Raw genomic sequence first — 18363 nt, forward strand, 5'->3', positions numbered from 1 at the left:
GTCCACTTACTGGAGCATGTCCTGTAAGAGGCTATTGCCTTCCCCCAAGATCTCATGCATATGCTCTGGTTCTGAATATACAAGATAAAACAACATATGACAAGACGGATGGAAGGAACCAAAAGGAAGGGAGAAGGGCCTATAAAAGAGAAATTTTTATACAAAAAAAAAAAATAATCCAATAGTAAAAAATTACCTTTTTTAAAAAAATAAATCCAAGGAAAAGAACAAATGCAGCTGTTTATAAAGAAGCTACACAAATCCACAGAAAAATTCTTCTAAATTATTGGGAACTCTCATTATGCTTATTGCAGAACATATTGTAAGATTTGTTTTCACTACTCCAAGAATATCATCACACAGTACACTATACTTTATTTAGCAGAAGATCAACTTAGTGTTTAGGAACTTTGACTTTTCAGCTATTCTTTATCTTGTGGTAACAGAAACCTTTTCACAGCTGTATACTTAACATTTATACAATTTGAACAGTAATAACTTCCCTAATAAAGGAATAATATCAGTTTAAGAAATTAAGTTTAGGTAGAATTTCATGCATAAAGTTGACTGGAAAAGTAAATTAGGGGGTTTTTGAGTATTTTGTTTTCAAAGTCTAGGCAACACAAATATCTTCTTTTACATTCACTTCTGTCACTTTCTGGTATTCTTCAGCAGTTAGAACATTAGGGAATTTCTTACTTGTTATTAAAAAAAAATAAAAACTCTTCAAGTGGCTTCATGTTCAATTACATTTATTACGTAACCTTCATAACATGCAGCCAAATCTATCTGGACAACATTCCTTTTAAGATTTTCCTTTTGCAATGTGAGTTTTTCATCTGACACTTTAGAAAAAGGATTTGAAAATAGCCAAATTATGTGCAACGGTGATTTAGGTGCATTTGAGCACTCACTTGTAGAGGAGCTTAATGAAATTCACTCACAGTACTTAAATGTACTGGCATGAGAAACATAAGAATCACTGGCAATTATTTTAGAAGAATTTATGCAAGACAGATTATGTTCCAAGGCAACCAATGACGTATCTGGGTTTTGTTTGTTTGTGTTTGATTTTTTTTAAATTTAGATAAATTACAAATTCCCAGTCAAGTAATTTCTAAACGTTTTAGGAAAATGAATTATTAAATAATGTCACGTGTATTTCTCAAAACAAATTACGCCAAACTAACAGAATATTTCATTTGGTAAAATAACCACCTTAGCAGATAAAGGAAATAAAGCAAAAAGACCAAATTCAAACTTCAGGGCTCTTGATACTCTGGTTTCAGGTAAAACTGCTATCATAGTGCAAACTGTAAGGAATAATGGGATTAAGAAATAGCACCATGCCAAGTTAAAACATCAACTGTTTGAAATAAATGCTTCTAAGGAAGTTATAAGATTGAGTGATATACAGCAAAAGACTAACATTTATTACTAACCCTGTGGAAGACAGTTCAAGATGATCAATTCTACAGATGACAAAGTTACGAGAGACAGAGATACTGAGATCTGTGTGATTGTGGTAATCTGACTGAAATTATTTTAAAGAGAAACACATCATGACTACTGTTGCTTCCCACCCTCAGTGAAAGATGAGAATGTGATGAAAAGACCTCACAGTATACTGTACACTGCAGAGTTATCAAGTTACTACTGTGATACCTAATTAAGTTTATGGCACATTTGTTTAACCAAACCAACACACTATGTGCATACACGCACACAAAACCAACTCCATTTTCTTGTCTCTATCTCAAAAAAAACAGTTAAAAAAACTTGTAAGAGTTGAGCAGTAAGTCCAAATCCAGCAAGCAGTAACAGTGTGCAAACATTCCCTTCAACAGTCCCACTGACCTCTGTAACTATGGCAAGCACAAGTACAGAAATTGTGTTACTATGATGTACACATGGAACATAAAGTGGTCAGTTATTTTGCTCTTCTGGATGTCAATTAAATGCTAAAAGAAATATGGCTGTGCCATGTTTGGACTACTTTAAAGACAGAAATCGAAGAGGTCAGAAAACAAAACTGAAAATAAACAATAAAGAATAGAAAATAAACCGAATATCTGGAGAACATAATTTCCAAGGGAAGATCAACAAATTAGCACATTCAGTGTAACTGTAACTCTTGCAGTTTCCTGATAACAAACTATGTATTAAGACTACAAAAAAAAAAGCACCTAAACTTATCTTCACAATGAAAAGATTTTTTCTGATCTGCAGTTATGTTTATTATGAAAAATTCAAATTTCTCTCTTCAGACTAATAAGGTGGAGAAAGCAAACAAACTTGTCCTTTCCAAAAGCAGCACTTGACTGTTGTTCTTATTATGATAACCACATCAGAGGTTATTTAAAAATAACCAGATTAATTAAATAAATTTTTAAAATTTAAATAATGCTATTTAAGTAGTCTAAATAAGTGATGGCTTTTCAATAAAATTATGGTTTTGGATTGGGAAATTTCAAATCAGAGAATTTATTAAAGAAGGTATGAAAAACGTTTCTCCTTCCACCATCCATTCTACCAGTCTTAATCTAAGCTTGTGTGTAGAATCTTTCTAAAAATCTGAGTGCAGTATATACATTGTATTAGCTTTTTGTGGTTGTTCTGATCAAAGAACGAGGATGCGATAACAGAGCCCGCAGTTTAGGATAGCCGGCCTAACAGTCCGACAGTGTAACAGACACACTCCTGCACAACAAAAGAAACTGGGAATAGGATGCTGTTGCTCAAAGACAGGTATGTAGTGCCATTTCAGGCACTGTCATCATCCCACTGGCCTCTTCAGAAGGCCACAGGTCTTCTGTGGCTCATGTTATCTTTCAGCCCTGTGCAGACTTCTCAGCAACTGCTGGCATCTCAACTTGCATTGCATGGCTACATTTAGGCAACTGGACTCAGTCCTAACCAGCCTCAAATTATTAAGAAAGTAACATAAAGGCTAAATCTGAAAATATTTAATATAATTTATTGCAGCAGTTTCTTAGGCAAAAACACTGATTTAAATCTAAATTTAGATAAACAGGAGGACTGGAATTGTTCTAGACTCCTATGGGACACTAAAAATTCTGTTTGATTTCAGCCTTGCCAAAACTGACTGGGTGCAAAATTTACTTTATGTATAGTTTTGTAAGAATCGAATTAAAAAAATTAATTCCAAATTAAGTTAACATTCGGTTTGCCTGTCCACATTCGTTATCACTTACAGTTTCTAGACAACACCTGAACCAAAAAGATGCCACTACAAAAAGGAGCAAGAGGTGGAATTGCAGGGGGCAATTTTTACAAAAATAAAGGAAAAAAGATAAAAATCTTAGTTTATGAATGAATACTCTGGAGATAGAACCGAGAAAGCTCTAACGATGTAAAGCTCTACCGATTAGGTATTCCCATTCTTTGACTGATTTACCTGCCTAAACAGGATGAAACCCAATTATCATGACGTTTCTACAATCAGCTAGCAACCCTGTCATGTATGACAGAGACAAGCCATTTATAAATTAATTACACTAAATTTTTTAGCACAGGGCTATTTTTTATGGCATTTCTTGATATTTGTTCACTCAGACACATTTTTAGAAGACCCTAAATGTTTAAAAACATTTGAAAAATCAAACTCAATGGTCTCATCATCTGTTACAGAGAAACTATTTAGCAAAGCAGTAGGAATGTTTTTGCTATTCTGAACTCTGGAAAAAAAACATACATATTGGAAGACTATTAAAACTAAAACTATAGGGAAATATAAAATGCATCCTGGAACTGTAATGAACAGTGGGAAGAATGGAGTAGTACCACATATTTTTTCAGAATCTTTCTAATTATGAATTGTATACAGAACCTTTGACTATTTCCCTAGAATACCACTACAGATTTTCAGAAAATATCCGAAGAAAACCGAGATTTAAAGAAGTGTTTTATTTTTAAACATTAGCACTACTAGCTGGTAAGAAGTTTTGCATCACCTCTTCTTTTCCCTCTGTCTCTGTTTACACTCTCATCTCAAAAAATGTACTTTCTTCCTTCTCAAATGACACTTGCCATTCTCCTTACGTGAGCAGGCAGACACTTCTGTCCGAGGTAACAGTTTAGTCCAGCCACGGTAAACCTTTTCAATGTCTAAGATGAGTTTGTGAAGCAGCACTGCATTTCATGATCACTGATGTCAGTCCTAATCCATGTTAGTGTCAAACATGTCACCAATGCAAGTGGTTAATTGCCACTGGTCTAATCTAATTGGTTAGGTACAGAATGAGCATTATAGGAACTATTTTTTAATCCTAGTATCGCTCCTGCTTCTTAAGTTTGTAGAAAGCTTATGCACCAAGTTCCCCATCTGTGGAAGAGGGTAGTCGCTCTTACCTACTTACCTCAGCAGTAATGAAACCAACAATGAGCTATTGTGTTTGCTACACTGTCGTTACAAGCTATGTGTCTGCTATTGTTATATTAAGCATTTCTTGTCTCCACTTGAACCGATTCTTTCATCTCCCTGCTACAACTTGTAACAAGAAGACTTTGTAGTGTGCTCATTGTCTTTTTGTGCGTGTCTAAGAGCCTAGAGTAATCCATCTGGTTTGTGGCAACCATGACAATAGATGCTATAGCAAGAGAAACACAAAAAATTACATTACCTTACAAGATGCTGTGACAATGAATTATTTAAAGTTGATGGGGGTGAGGAGAGATGACAAAAGACTTCCAACACAGAAAACATTAGATAAGTGCTAAATATTACTTCTAAATATATTTATGTCTATTACAAAAATCACTTAGACTCTAATAGCAAGCAATACATTTAATGAAGCAGATGCTGGGAGCATACTTCTAAATCATACATGGTCTTTTCAGAATCAAGTGGTATCATGCATAGTGTAAGACTCTAGAATTCTGTAAAAACACTGAAAATAGACATCTAAAGTCAAGAGTATTGTTTTGTAAGTGACTATTTCAAATTTAGATTTCATACCATCTTCTCTTTAGAGTAACAAGAGCATGTATGTAATATCCAGGAGCCAAATCTTCTGCATTAGATGAGTCCTGGACAAAAATTAAATGTGTACTGAGGCATATACTTCTATCTTGCATTTAAATCTAAGCATATTAAGGGAATTATCTGTTTATGAAAACATTCAAAGGTACAATGAGTACTGTATAAGAAACCATAATACTGAGCCTCTGACAAATTTGAGGAACATGTCTTCTGCTAGCCTTCCAGAGGGCACGGATACTATCTTGCTACCAACAGAACTATTACTGAACTATACATAGATAACTAATTAACTAAACTGAGAGATAACTGCACTCTTCGAATACATCCAGGCTCTTTCACTTTGGCTTGAAAAGAGCCATATTAAGAACGGTATTCTGAAGTCTTGAAATCAGTTCTAATAGAATATACTTAAGTTAGGAAGAACTAACAGCCTGTGCAGAAAAGGTATCCTGAACAGATCATAGGGGCTTCAATTGAAAGAACTCCCTCACAAAAAAAGGCTACGAAAGGTTGACAGCTATATCTCATATCAAGCCACTTACATGCCTTTTCATCAGTTTATTTGTTTAAGCACATGGATCTCTAGAGATGACAATGAAAAGTAAGACTTTTTACTAAAACAGAAGCAAAAGAATGAGGTTAGGAAACAACTGGAAAATACAGATAAACTGCGCTGGCATGCTAGCTTTTGCTAACGATAAGATGAAAGCCTATATGACAGAGATGCAACATCCAGAAGCAAGCAAGCAACTTCTTATACTTAGTATCCTTTTTTTACAGGGAAAAAAAAAAAATCAATATAAAAACCATAATACACAATTAATTAAATTAGGATGTATTTTACCAACAAATAATCAGTTAAGGAAATAAAAAGGTTCTACCTGTGTCTGAATTGCGATCTTCATTTCTGGATGGACTAATAGTAAAAGGAAGTTTACGTTTCATGGAAGACTTTTCTTTCATCTCCTTCCCCACATCACTCCTATCCACTTTTGGAGTTTTGCTGTAGGATGCAATCTTGTCCTTGCTCTAATATAAATAAAAAGTATACTAAGTAATTTTTGCATAAAGCAGAATAGTCTTATAATGTATACAGACTGAAAAGACCACTATGCGAGAATGTATGTGCATGCATGTATGTATATGTATTACACAGTTTATTCAAAAACTTTTAAAAATTAACCTTACTAAAAATAATCAATGGCATTTCTTCGGTTTTAAAATTCGTATCTTCTATGTTACTTCTACTTCCAGATACATGACTGTAGAATTGCTGTTCACTATTAGAGCCTTGATTAATAAGCAAAGGAACAATACAAACTGGACAAGAATTTACTAAGTCTTAATGACCATCCCAATTTCCTTCCCTGACCGTAACATAATAATGACATTAAAAGCACATTAAAAGCCCACATTGCAATTCAGACTGTGAATAGTAACACAGTAGCAATAAAAAAAAAATCTCCAATAACCAGCCCTGGCCTCCACTCCCGCCCCATAATCCATCCATATAGAACTTCCTTTCTATTGCAACAAGAATAATATTGTAGTGTTTCATTTTCTAAAGCAAAATTTACTAAGAACTTAGAAAATCTATGAAGAAACTTTTTAAACTCGTACCAAATTTAGAAAAAATAGGTACAAGCTATTTGGAATTTTTAGTTGCATAAATCTGGGATTTTTAGCTTATAAAACATATTTCAAGATAAACAGAGAAAAACCTGGCTAGGCACAATATTATCTTATGTTTGATTACTTTGATAATGTAGGAGGTCCAAGTATGTAAAAGACAGCAGGCTACTGAGAAGACTGCTTGAGAGAAACCTCTGCAAACCTCAACATTTTGGCCTACCAAAGTGAAATGTAGAGACATAACATCTTCTGTTCATTATATGCTGCAGAAACACGTTATGCAGTTATGTCGGCTATCACAACTCCACAGCTTGATATCATTCTTAACAGAGGATCAGATGAAGCCACTAACAGATTCATTTTCTAAAGGCAGAAGAGGCAGATACACCCACTTATGTGCCAATCAGAAAAACAAAAGGATGCTACTCAGTACTTTCGATGTATGAAACTAAAAGATCTATTCTCATTAGAAGAAAACTAGAATATAAGTCCAAGTAAAGATACTATTCTTGAGAGCATCTTTCCTTAATTTAAAAACAAACACAGGTAAGAAGTGTAGTTTGATCATATCATCAGACACTCTTGAGTTTAAACTGTTGCCAAAGGGGTAGGCAGCAGTAATTAAAAAAAGAACCTGCAAACCAACTCTACCATCTTCAGACAACAAATGCGTGTACCAGGGAAACCGCCAAGATGGGATCACACTACATCAGAATTCCTGAAGTGAAAGGTTGATGCGCCCAGAGAAGACCTATTTTCACTCTGAGTTTGGAAACATGGAAAAAAAAAAAAACCACACCCAAAAAGCCAAAACCCAAAACAAACCAAAATGCAGAGTAAAACCCACACACCAAAACCAAAACCAGTCCTCCTCCAAAACCCCGAAGGAAACAACAAACATCCCTCAGCCTTTTTATTACATGCTAGAACAAGAAAATCTAAAAATCTAAAAGCCCTTAAGATTCCCCTAAGCCCTTGGGAGATAAAGCATCTGTGCTATTACTTTTGAAGGAAGTTAATTAATCTAATGCAACTGATCATTTGCAAATGCTTCTGTAAGTCGACAAAAGCAGATCCAAACTCCATTAAGCCCATTCCGATCTCTTCCACTACACAGAACAGTTTCTCCACTTCAGTCTAATCTCACCAAGAGCTCTCTTATCCCTTGTTTCAAACAATTCAATTATTTCTCATATGTACATATGTAAATTTCCCACAATACGATCAAGTGGTATTAAAAATTTATTGCTTTCTCTAGAATATTGTTAGGCACTAGGCAATAAAAAGGATCAATTAAAAATAATTCAAAAATCCTAAGCAGGAAACATTGGTTTCAACTTGTTCTGTAGAAAAAAGGCAAGCTTTTTGCAGTTGGTAGTCCTTAAAAAGAATCACTTTTTTTGGTACTAATCAGTAAAATACATTGGTAGATGCTCAAAGAGATACAAGCTGCTTAAATAATTTGATAGCTTTACATTTATTCTTATTCTTACATTGTATATATGCATCACATTAAGTACTATGACTTATACACTACTTTTTTTGATAATCACTAAATATTAATTTTGTGATGATCTAATTAGGAGAAGAGATGGTTCAAAATGTGTACTTTCAGATAAATAAACAAACATTGAAAATGAAAGTACAGGCTATACACAGAAAACACAGAAACTGAAAAATGAGAGTATTTTGTTCCTTAGCTATTGTGGAAATAAATATTTAGCCACCACAGTGGCAGACTTTCCAACTCAAAAGATGCAATGAACAGGGTGCTTGAGAAGTCTGCACAAAGTCAATGCTATTTAGCATTTTCAGTGACACTGCTGAAACAGACACGCAATTATATATGCGGACACCATCACAACCAGGGGAGAGGGAGTAGCAAAGAGGGCTGGCACAGGGAAAATAAAATGATTAGTGAATTTGAAAAACAGTCTAAATACAAAGCAAGAAGGGAAGAGCCAGGAGAAAACCAAGGTTCTACAAACTGATAAAAATAATTAACTGTACAATCACAAGACCCTATGGTAAAAGCCACAAAACTCTTAACAGTCTCCTGGATTCAACTTCAAGTAAAGGAAGGCAAGAGGAGGTAGTGAGCCCTGCAGGTTAGAACAGGCATTTTGGTCTAAAGAGTAGGCATTCACTGCTCCAACTACTCCTGGTCACTGCAACAGCACGGACATCTCTTTTTCAAGGTCCAAAGCAAGGTTCAAAATTCAATATGAACAGGTCTATGTACTAGTTTAATGTGATCAGTGGAAGCAACCCAAAATGGAGTTGATACATTTTATAAAGCAACCTGTAACTTAGAATACCTGCAAGCTTTCTGAAGTGGTTCATTAATCTAAAATGAAAACTTCTGAACAAATAAAATACTGAAGAAATGATAATGTTCAGATACATAAACTATTGCTGCAAACAGAAAGGCATTACATACACTTCATGTCCACTACAGTTAGAGAACATTTCATGGCTTGAGACTGCAACAGGAGACAAACAAAGGTTATTTATCCTTCTATTGAGTATCTAACATCATGTCGGTCAGTGTAATTAAGTATCAGAACAAACTGCCCACGGAGACCGGAATTTCCACCAGTCAAGGATTTAAAGAAAAGTTCTGGCAAACATCTGTCAAGAACTGAGTACAGCTTATTCTACTCTGGGGCAAATGGATGAATTGTATCCTCACTGGAGGATGTAGTAACAAGGAAGAGTTTTCCATCAACAAAACCATACTATGTGTACTCCATAATGAGGAACACGTTTTTATTCTGTTCAACAGAAACAGTCTCAGAAAGCTAACAAACAGCAGTCTGGACAATCTCTTGATACCTCATCCCAGCTCTATTGTCTGGTGCCGCTACAATCAACGACAACACACAAAAGCAGACAACAGAGTGCCAAATAATCTAGCAGATGTATCAAGCCCTGGGAGAATAAGCATTCTTTTTCTGCCTATCAAACACAATTACATACTGAAGCGTGTTCTGCATGGTATTAAAATGGCTTTGGGCACTATTGCTGGACCCTTCTAAGAAAAGAGTTAATTCTTACAAATCTCAAATATGTTTCTCCTTTGGACCACATATCTATCATTTACTTCCTTAGTTTCGGCCATATAAGTTCTAAAGTATAAATTCAGATAAATTAAAACTTCATTATCTTCTTTTATTTATAAAATATCTCATGCAAACACTAAATTGTCTATCCACTGTACACATTCTTACAATTTTTTTATTTATTTTATGCTGCAAGATCAGCAACAGAAATAAAAATATATGTACCCTAAAGCATGTATGATACAAACTCAGCTTATTAGCAGGAATGTTATTTTTAATGTCATTTTTTCAAAGCTCTCAGAAGACCTGAACACATAGCTGATTCACATAGCTATTTACTGGTTGCTAGAACAGCATAATAAGCATTAACTTCCACTGGACAAATATGAAAGATTGTCTCATAACAACAGTAACTTTACTACATTCCTTAGTCAACAGCTGAGAGCACACAACCAATAAGAGCTAAACATGGTATCAACTAGGAAAAACAAATCCTGCAAATGTTTTTTCTTTTATCTTAACATATTAACCATTGAAATAGTCTTACACCATGTATTTGGGCCATTACAGAAGCAAGTAAGAGCAAGTTTACATAGCAAAGTGCACAAGTAGTCTGACAGTACTACTCTCCAGAAAAAATAAAAAGCCTAAACTATGCGAAAAATACAATTAGAATGCATTTTTTGTACTAAGGACCACGGCAATTATCTGAATGTTGACAACCTCAGGGTTTTTTTCATGCTACTAAAAGACACGGGCATCTCTGATGGCACAGTGAACAGTGACTCACTGGTCACACAACACTGAGAAAAGTGTGCAGACAAGAGGTATTTTCCAGATTAATCAAGACACTTCCACATCAAAATGCCACTAAAGCAAAAGTTTTTCCATAGTATCCCTTTCACCTGCAGCATCAGTACTTCCTTACATCAATTACATTAGGTTAATGAATCCATTACTCTTCCATAAGAAGTTCTGATGCTTCAAAGACTATTGTTTTTAAATTCATGGTTGCAAATATTTACATATTGAGAAAACTCAATATGTAAATCAATTTGCTTTACAGAAATTTCCACTACTTCCTGAAGATATTTCATGTAAAACTATCACTGTTGACTTGTCCTGGTCAATCTTCACTTCAGAGTTTTATTTCTGTGTCCGTAATATAGATTTGCCTTCATTATTTTATGTTGTTCAAACTTCAATTTTACTTTTATCATATTGCCTGTGGAATTTTAAATCATTTTCTAGGCTGAATTAAAATTATTACATTTTGGCAATACTTTGTCTATTTTTTCTAAAACAAGGGAAAAGATTGCAGATTATTCAAGGGCCAGCTAAACAGTGCTGACAATTACTTATCCATGTGTTAGAGAACAGTTGATGTGACTAATTAAGTGACTATTAAGTGACTATTTAACATCTTAACCATGTATTCAATTTTCTCAAAAAATGACAACAGCAACCAAACTGTATTTATTATGCTTAAAATCTGAATACAGGAATATTAACTGCACCACTTAAATAATTCTGTAATTTTATTTAGGATCTCACATTTTCAATATTACATATATCAGTTTATACCACACAATCCTCCAACCAAATCCTACATTGTTCTAATCTCACATTATATATTGTGCCAAGGTGGATAGTGAGCAAGACTGAACACAACAGGGCAAGCACTTTATCAGTTTACTATCCCATATCAATCTAATTAGTCCACCACTGTGTTTCCAGACATATGTCCTTGGTCAAACGTTCATCTTCCTCTAGATTTTAATGCTCTAAGTAATCATGCCTTCATGGGCATCTTAACCTCGAATACCAGGCAAGGTAGAATCTGAACCTAGCACATTTGTCCATACTTCTAATTCTTGTACTGGTGATCAGTCTCAACAACAAGCATTTTCTTGTTAGGGCAGCCACCTAAGGACAAACCTCCAGCCAAACCAGTACGACAATAAAAAGGTTTTATGTGACCATTAAAACCAGAATGTTAATTTACTCCTTTCTAGACCAAATTAAAATTTGCTGTATTTCCTGGTGGTGAAATAAATCACACCATGTTCACTGTTCCGTTTCCTAAAGAAAGTTATTCATATTTTCATATAGATTCATACTTTCTTCTGGTGAAAGAGAGCTACACATATCTCTTTCAGAAAATCAGCTAACTTTGCAGGAATTGCAAGGTAGGGGGATTAAATAGCCCAGCAGACATAACTGCTACCATTACCAGTAGATCAGAGGTGGGAAATTACTGGAGAGGAAGGCGTTAAGACAACCAGTGAATACTGAACTGAGCAGAAGGATCACTGCTAAGGCAGATCCTTTGGCAGTAACTGCAGATTCAACAGCCACTCTGGAAACAAGCACCATTTTCTACTATGGTAGCAAGCAACAGGGAGAGGAGGTGAGGGAGAGTCAGAGGTGGAGAGTGGAGAAGGAAAAAGGGCCTCAGAAGTAAACTCTTTATTTTGATTATTTTTTTTTTAAACTCAGATTGCAGAGCAATTTGTATGTAAAGTTCAAAGCCTACGAAGGAAGAAAACTGAACTATAAAAATATGATAATCTATTTCTATACATTCAAATCTACAAACAAATGCATTCCAAGCGTTTCAAGCCATACTTTTAGCAGAGAAACAGAGAAAAGGAAACATTTTGACACATTCTAGCAAACCCACTATTTTTGCTTTGATGAAAGTGAACAAAAGATGAAAATTCATTTTATTCTGTTATAGATTTTTTTAAAATTAAAAAACACAAATAAATCTTGGGGAAAAAAATTACAGAAGTCGGTTTTCCTAGCGTGAGCAGCTATTGATTATGTCTTCATGATTTTCCTGTGTAGAAAGTTTTTTTCAGAAATACTGAAGCGTCAAGATAACAAGAGTTTATAAAGTCAGAAAATATTTGCTAAATAAATAACCTGAAAATCTTTACAAAATGTAGCTTATATACAAGTATATAAATAAAAAAGCAGTACTGAATACCACAAAACTTCATTGCAATAGCCTTCCTATTCTTGCTGCTTGTAAGCCCAAGTTTACCCTCCCTTATTCCCAGTGCTGAATGACACTTCAATTAACTTTACCATACCCCAAACAAGGACCAGAACAAAACAACAACAACAAAAAAACAACATTTTTTCATTCCTTTACTAGTAAGCCCATTTCCTTTCCCCATTTTACTCTGTTATCTTCCTCGTCTTATTGAAGTAGCTCAACATACCTAGCAGAAACTACCTTTGCCTCACTTTACTGGGACGCATAAAACAAACTGGGAATAGACTAAAACTAATGTTTTCCATGAATGCTTTCAAAGACAAACAGTTTGAAGCAGATGCTGGATCTTCTAATCTTTTCCTATTATTTCATCTCTCCCTGTCTAACATCCATTCATTAAGTGGTCTTACAGAGAATACAGACTTCAACAAAATAGTAAGTATGACCACGCACACCATCTTCTTGTCCAGAGAACACAGTTTTAAACATCACTTGGGAGATAAATGGATTCTCTCTCCTTGGGGCAATATACAACTCATCATTGACAACACAGATGATTATTCTATCTTTTGTTATTCATTAGAACTGCAGATAAACTCATTTGTTGTACAAGCGTACTAGGCAGACAAAACAGAGAACTAGGTTATTTGCAACTCAGCTCCAGAAGTTTGAAAATAGAATACTTCACATTTATAAACAACAAACCACCCTTCAGTATTACTGAATCTTGCATACTCCTTCATTCTCCAATCAAAAATAGATTGTACAGTTTTTGAAGCGGACTCTCTCGTATAACCATTCTGTAGCATTTGGCTTCCCAGTCCTCCTAACAGAGGGACCAAGTCCCCGTGTTCAAAAGGAATATAAGAAACTTATGTTTGTTCATTGGTCTGTGCTCTGTCACAGGCCTTCAGAAATACTTCATTTGTTGTTACAGAGAGCAAGACACTGTAAAATTGAATAAAATATGAATCATTGTTCTTGTGAGTGTATAAAGACCTCATATGATGTAAGATACGAAAACTATGTGCTAACTTACATCAAATAAAAATGCATCCAGCTTCCTTTTGAATTAAGTTTCATGGTACAAAAAAAGGCATAAATTCTGTTCCCTCGTTCGATTTATAGTTAAAGCCATGTAAAAACTTACTTTTTTTTCCTGCACTCAAGATATCAGAATACAGATTCTTATTTATTCCTTCCCATTACGGTAACAACAATCGTGACAGAACACATGCTTTTCATTTCACTGAAGTTAAATGGACATTAATATAATTTTGTTACCTTTCTTGCAGTTGTTTTTTCCACCATGGTGCTATCACTGTCAGAATTTTCAAATTGAACTGTTTTTGTAGACCCAAATTTGGGCATTTTATAGCTGTTTAGCTAGTTGTATCTTGCATCAGTGGGTTCATCATGTGTCTGAAAAACAAACAAACAACATTACATAAATATACGCACTACAGTGTCATTTCAGGACAAATGTTGTAACTGCAGATGGCAGCAGGGCTGAATAGTACCTCAAAAAAATATGACTAATAATGGCATCCGACTTCAAGCACCAATTCATCTGCAGCTCAAACTTTGGGGTGAAAACCCAAAAGGTCTAACACAGCTCCTCCTGGGGACAGTGTCCTCAGAAAACCACCAAGTCAGTTGCTGAACTGCCTCATCCCTCTAACTTCTGCCTTTGGCAGACTTAACACTTTCGGGTATTTGATGGCTTACTTGTTCAATATCTCATTTAATTTTATAGGTAATAAGACTGGGAGGATGGACAAGATCATTTCTAGCAACAGTGTGAAGAGAAATCAAGTTTTCTAGCCTTGGAAACGGAAATCTTGTCTGCCCAAAATATTACAGAAAGGACAAATCTTGACGATTTGCTATCCTATTTGTTGGAATAAGATACAGATGTTAGAAGAAAAACTTTCTAAAGCTTAGACCTGGAATTAGAAACCTTAATTTCCACTGTCTAGCAAACTAACTACATAAGCCTTTGCTATATATACATATGCAAAGCTCTAAGAGCATTGTGGTGTTTCATCTACAGAGTATATCAAGTAAAATGTCGTTACAGATTCACCTAATGGAATTTTGATTATTCCATGTTAGTTTTGATTCCACTTTTCTACTTCAAAAGTAGTAAAATATTTTTAATACATAGAACCATAGAATCATTTTAGTTGGGAAAGACCTTTAAGATCATTGAGTCCAACTGCAATACCTACCTGGGAAAGTCAGGTTGTCCTAAAAACTTATGCCAGGAGCATAGCAGAAGACTGCTCTACACTTTTAACACTGTCAGCAATACAGCCTAGTGCTTTTTAGCATTACTTATTTAGCATCTTGTTAAGAACTACAAAGTTCTTACTACAAAGATTAAAGTTAAAATAAACAAACAGGCCAAAATTCTTGTCAGCACATCAGAATTTTTACTAGACAAACTATTAAGTATTATGGTGAGTTTAGCAACAAAAGACTGCAAACAGTACCAATTCTGAATAACAAACAAGAAACAAAGAACACTTCTCTCCACATTCTATGGTTCAGGCAACTGCCAAGACAGGAGCTAAAATAAGACAGCAATTGCGAGGACAAACTCAGCTCACTACAGTGCAGAAGTAAAAGACCATAGAAGAAAACATGGCAGATAATATTAGAAAGCTAACTTAAAGAAATTTGTAGCAAGAACTCTTGTGAGAAGCTCGTGAGCCATCATCTTCACGTCTCCAAAGGTGCACTTGAGATTCTCACTCGCTCTGCTCAGGCTTGTTAACAAACAAATGTGTTGTTAGGCCACTACAGAAATCTAACACAAAAACATGGCTTAGAGCAGGAACAGTGTCATAACCAAAAATACCAACAGTCATTTGCTCAACTCACTCCTTCACCTGACTTGGCTCTTCCACAGAAGAGACACCTTTCTTGTAAGATTGCCTGAGAGGAGAGGTCACATGAAAAGTAAAACTGCATTTGACATCACTTTAAAGCTAGCGATGTTTTACGGGTCTTTTTGAACTGATGTGATCATGGTCTTAGTGAGTCTTGTAGTAATTTTATGTCTCAGCTAGATGTCGTTTCAGGTGCGACATTTCTATCGTTGCTTTACAGTTAAGATTCTGGGACCGTAATGTAGAGAATTTGTTGCTGTTATAGGACCAGGGCCAGTATTTGGGTTTGACACAGGTAACTGACAACAGAGACTGGTATTTTCTCTTTGGCAGATGACTTTGAGAAAAGTTTCACACACTAGACCTGACACACAAAACTTTCATGTTCAAACAAATTTCTATGCACCACACCACCACCATCCCATCTACCCATCCATCCCCCATAAGACCTAAACTATGGCAAATTCCCTTACACGATATTTTGGTAAGATTAATACCATTGTATGCAACAAAGTAACATCTTACTTTCTAATTCTTCCAGAACAGGAAGGGAAGAACAAGAAGGGAAGGAAAGTTCAAAATGCTCAATCCTACAGTCAGAAAATTAGGAAATGCTGCACTGAAGTCTGCTCTTTTCCTCCCTTTCCCTCACATTTGATTTTTTTTTTAATATTAACCAAGGAAGAGCTTAATTAGAAACTGTCTCACATACTATAACCCTGATTTTGTCTCCACTATGATACAAGATACAACACTGTGAAATTCCTACTGTTCTACACTTACCGAGATAAAAAAACACCATGAGTGTATTCCCTTCATTTATGTAGCGTCAATAAGACTCATGCAGCCCTATTGATACGCAGAGTAATTGTTCATTTTTCATGGACATCAACGCACAGTTATTTGCCTTTTCTTTTTATTTGCTTTTCGCAACAGTTGCAGGAAGAAAAAATGTTATTGGTGCAATGGATAGTACTCTAGAATGAGTGTCCTGTAGTTTACAAAAACATTTCTTAATCCTAAAAGAAGCAGCAAGTTAGTATCTTCACAGACAACAAGGACTGTGCTGGTTACACCATACATAGAGTATTACCATGGCAGTAAACATTTGTTTTCATGGGTTTAAAAAGAAAACACAAGCCATAAATCTGCTTTTGCTCAGTTAGCCTCTCAATCCCTTTCTTTAAGTTCGATTTGCAACAGTTCCCATTGCTGTATCATCATGATTACAGCTACTTTAAAACAGATCAATGCGTGAAAGTTATCTTTATTAATTTTAATAAAAATATTTCTCATTGCATATGCTGCTGTTTTCTTTCTTTCCTTCCTTTTTTTCTGCTACCCAGTTCCTCAAAACTATTGCCATTCCTGCTCTGCTTCTCTTCTTTCCTGGTTTGGTATGCCATTCCTTACACCCTTCTGGTACTGACAGTAAGGAGCCCAACTTCATGAGTTTAGTAAAACGTATTAGCTTAGGCTTGGCTCCATTCCTCTGATTTGCCTCACCAGTAGGGGCTAAACCACATTAACTGAACGAGAGTTCCTCCTTCATAAAAGGCTCAGCCTCCCTGCATGTCCTTTTCAAGTCTTACTGAACAGAAATAGTTCATTTTTAAAAATGGTAGACCAAAAAAAAGTTACAGGTATTGTATAGGTGCAAGAGGATGATGAAAGCATTTTCAAAATAAATTTAAATTAAAGGTATTTTTAAATAATACAGTTAGCACAAATAATATATAAATGTAAGTAAATGAAAACAGAAAGCATAGATGTTTCCCTTTCCTTCACTACATGATCAAAATTTAATGTGAATTCATTCAATTCCTGACCCCAGGCCAATTGTGTTTTGAAGAGAGAACTGCTTCGGAAGTTCACTAAAACTGAGTATCACATACTGGACTATTAAAGCAGAACCATCCCAACTATCACACTGACACATGGCAGTATTTCCATTAGATTTTTTATGCACCAGCTTGCTATTTCACAATCCCTGTGTGAAACACCTTTCAAACAGACACAAATGCTTCAAATATTTGAGTAAAAAAAAAAAAACACCCCACACTTTTCTTAAAGGGTAGTTATTTTTAATTTCATAAGATATCACTATGGTCCAGAAATGTAAGCAAACTATTCAGCCCGTGATCACATAGTATATAGTCAAATAGAATTCTGAACTGAAGAAGTGATTTTACTGACATTTTAACTTTATTTCCGTTTGCCTGCAGTTCAGTGCCATTTCAACTTGTGTTCTCAACACAGTCAACAAACATTTGCATTCAAAGTGAACACGTAGAACATTAGCAAGTTCTTCCAGGGAAACCTAGATTTGTCTGCTTTGAGTTTCCTTCAGGGCTGCTTCTTAATGCAATTACTGGTTTATCAGGCAGTCTTGGTGGCTGATATTTCAAATCACTAGAACTCTAAATTAAAAGTTAAACTCTCTACATTCAAATCATTCTGTCACAACAAGCAGTGCCATCACTTTTCATCTGACAAACAGGCACAGCTGTGCTTTTTCTCTAACCAACTGATCTATTTCATGCTTTTCAATAAACATAGAATCTGCTTCCTACTAAAGAAACTTCTCTGCATGTAACAAAATCAGATATTTTGATTTTATGTTTGGACATCTTTCTTGCACATTCATTATCGGTTATGAATGCCCTATTATTTGAAAAACTGTTAACTCTTCTCTTAATCATTTTTCACCTAAAAGAACTAAAAAAATTCTATTTTCTCCTTAAAGTAACAAGGGAAAGCATTTTGATA

At 35.0% G+C, this 18363-nt stretch overlaps 1 protein-coding gene across 2 annotated transcripts in view; it reads right to left on the bottom strand.

Moving 5' to 3' along the window:
* ANKRD12 (ankyrin repeat domain 12) overlaps positions 1-18363 on the bottom strand; it is a 70993-nt gene that overhangs the window by 36683 nt on the left and 15947 nt on the right. Inside the window, exons 2-3 of one of the 2 annotated variants that reach the window (XM_086608571.1) lie at positions 13985-14122; positions 5884-6031 (exon numbers count right to left, since the gene is read on the bottom strand). In XM_086608571.1, the coding sequence (XP_086464697.1) occupies positions 5884-6031; positions 13985-14071 (235 nt within the window). In that variant the 5' untranslated portion in view covers positions 14072-14122. Of the gene's footprint in view, positions 1-10; positions 72-5883; positions 6032-13984; positions 14123-18363 lie in introns of those variants that run through there. The other variant, XM_086608572.1, reaches the window with a different exon arrangement.

Source organism: Tauraco erythrolophus, chromosome 3 (genome assembly GCF_009769465.1).
Source record: "Tauraco erythrolophus isolate bTauEry1 chromosome 3, bTauEry1.pri, whole genome shotgun sequence".
In the NCBI taxonomy this organism is placed as follows: domain Eukaryota; kingdom Metazoa; phylum Chordata; class Aves; order Musophagiformes; family Musophagidae; genus Tauraco; species Tauraco erythrolophus.